Source organism: Corvus brachyrhynchos, unplaced genomic scaffold (assembly GCF_000691975.1).
Source record: "Corvus brachyrhynchos isolate BGI_N302 unplaced genomic scaffold, ASM69197v1 scaffold122, whole genome shotgun sequence".
Taxonomy (NCBI): Eukaryota; Metazoa; Chordata; class Aves; order Passeriformes; family Corvidae; genus Corvus; species Corvus brachyrhynchos.
Window position 1 is genome coordinate 880,561 of NW_008236778.1, and position 2,159 is coordinate 882,719.

At 59.5% G+C, this 2,159-nt stretch overlaps 2 protein-coding genes across 2 annotated transcripts in view; both read left to right on the top strand.

Annotated features, from left to right (window-relative positions):
- The window catches only part of TTC24 (tetratricopeptide repeat domain 24), a gene marked incomplete at its 5' end in the record, with an annotated part of 2,983 nt that extends 903 nt beyond the window's left edge, over nt 1-2,080 (top strand). The window contains 7 exons of the mRNA XM_017727859.1: nt 11-218; nt 355-476; nt 594-710; nt 829-899; nt 1,000-1,064; nt 1,180-1,312; nt 1,553-2,080. Of these exons, the coding sequence (XP_017583348.1) occupies nt 11-218; nt 355-476; nt 594-710; nt 829-899; nt 1,000-1,064; nt 1,180-1,312; nt 1,553-1,733 (897 nt within the window). The remainder of the gene's footprint in view (nt 1-10; nt 219-354; nt 477-593; nt 711-828; nt 900-999; nt 1,065-1,179; nt 1,313-1,552) is intronic.
- The window catches only part of NAXE (NAD(P)HX epimerase), a 4,991-nt gene continuing 4,568 nt past the window's right edge, over nt 1,737-2,159 (top strand). Inside the window, exon 1 of the mRNA XM_017727860.1 lies at nt 1,737-1,772. Within this exon, the coding sequence (XP_017583349.1) occupies nt 1,737-1,772 (36 nt within the window). The remainder of the gene's footprint in view (nt 1,773-2,159) is intronic.

Below are 2,159 nucleotides of genomic sequence, written 5' to 3' on the forward strand. Positions count from 1 at the left end.
TACACGGTAGGTGGTCACACCGGTATCTCTGGCTCTTGGCTTTGCCGGACGTGCCGGCTCGGGGTGGGGCCCTGTGTTCGCAACTCCAGGTGCTCTGGGGAACCGGAGGGCTCAGGGGCAGTGCTTTGGGAACCTGGCGTATGCCTGCAGCCAGCTCGGGAACCACGGAGCTGCCGCCGAGAACTACCTGCACGCCCTGCAAGCCTTCCGGGACTCGGGTGAGGGGAGGCACAGGCACCCCCCTGGGGGGAGTCTGCAGCATCCGGGTGCCAAGTGGACTCAAGCTGGGTGATGCTGCCTGCCGGGGATCTCGGCTGAGCCGCGCTGGGACCGATGCAGCCCTTTGCCTCCCAGGGGACTTGCAGGGGCAGTGGCAAGCGTGCGAGGGGCTGGGCTCAGCGTGCTTCCATCTGGGAGACCCCCAGAAAGCCATCGGGCACTATCAGGAGGCCCTGATTTTGCTTTCCCACTGTCAGGTAAGGCATGATGAGGCACCCCCAGGGCCAGACCCTCCTGTGCATCATGGGGCACTGGCCTCAGCCCTGGGGCACACCCACTCAGCCCATCGTACGTGTGGGCTCTCTCCACCACAGGACAGCCCCAGAGCTGCCCACAAACGGGTCGTGCACAAGCTCACGGATGCCATCCAGCGCCGACTCCGCCTTAGCCACCTCTCTTACCAGGGGGGCTGGGCACCCACCCCAGCCCTGGTGAGCATCACCCAAGGCATCGGACACTCGGGGGCTGGGAACTGGGACCCCAACAGGGGTTGTGGCAAGAGGTGCCTGAGTTTGCTGGGCAGAGGGACACACGTGTTAATCCCATCAGGAGCCCAGCCAGCTGCAGTTTTGCTCCACACTGCCCCGTGCCAGCAGGACATGGCTCCAGGGGAGCGAGGTGTGAGTAGGAAAGCTGCCCTTGTCTCTCTCCTTCCTCTGGAATGAGTTTCCAGCATCATGCAGGAGACAAGCCTTCCTTCCTTCACTCCATGTCCTTCAGGGGGAAAGCCCAGGCTGCGGATGAGCTGCTCATGTGTATGCCAGGAGCATGTCCCAGGCATTCAGGTGAGAGGGTGCAAACTAAACGTGGGGTTGAGCCATCCAGGCAATTCCTGACAGAGCTGAGGCTTTGGCACAGTCTGATACTGTGTTCTTGCCTTTTTATCCTTCCTTCCTGGAGGCACGGGAGTGGCCCCAACTGGTGGTCTCGCACTGGAGCCCTGCAACCCACATGGCCTCCTGGGCACCTCTGGGGAGGATGATGATGGTCCCAGCTCAGCTCCAGGGTATCACAGTGAGCCCAAGGTTAACAGGTGGGTGAGCAAGGGGAAGGCACGTCAGTACAGCCCCTGGCACCCAAATACCTCTTCAGCACAAGTGACTTCTCCTGTTTAATGGTGAAAATGCAGAGATTTTTAAAGATACATAATTCTGGGTAGCACGTTTGGGGTCATTCCAGCTAGATCCTAGGGAGGGTTCAATCACGATGTGATGGGGAGAGTTTGTCAGAGATGCTGTCCAGAACCCCCACATGAGGTTCACTTGTCTCTCAGTAAGAGAACCACCAGCCCCCTGCACCCAGCCAAGCCACCCCATGCTGGCCCCCGGCTCCGTAAGTACCACACGCAACCAGAGCTTGGCTTCCCCAGCGAGCCCAGGCCTGTGGGTCTCACACTGCATTCCTCAGGGCATCAAAACCACCAAACCCTCCATCCAAGGGCTCCAGAGCGGTAGGTGATGCCTTGGGGGAGTGGGCAAAGGAGCGGATGGGAGGTTTGGGCTCCAGAGTGTCCTCTGAGGGGAGGGTTCATGGGTGGAGACCCCAGCAGGGCTTGGGACACTCCTTTTTCTTGGAATGGACACAGCCCCAACTCTAAAGTCACAGGGGCTGGGGATTTTGGCACCTTGTAGCCAACATCAAAACCAACCTTCTTGGCTGTGAGGATGGGGAGGATGCCCTGGCACAGGTTGCCCAGAGAAGCTGTGGCTGCCCCACCCCTGGAAGCGTTCAAGGCCAGGTTGGACAAGGCTTGGAGCAACCTGGGATAGTGGAAGGTGTCCCTGCTATGGCAGAAGGGTGGGACGAGATGGGCTTTAAGATCCCTTCCCACCCAGAACAGTCTGTGATTCCATAATTTGATTATTTCATTCTGCATCCTG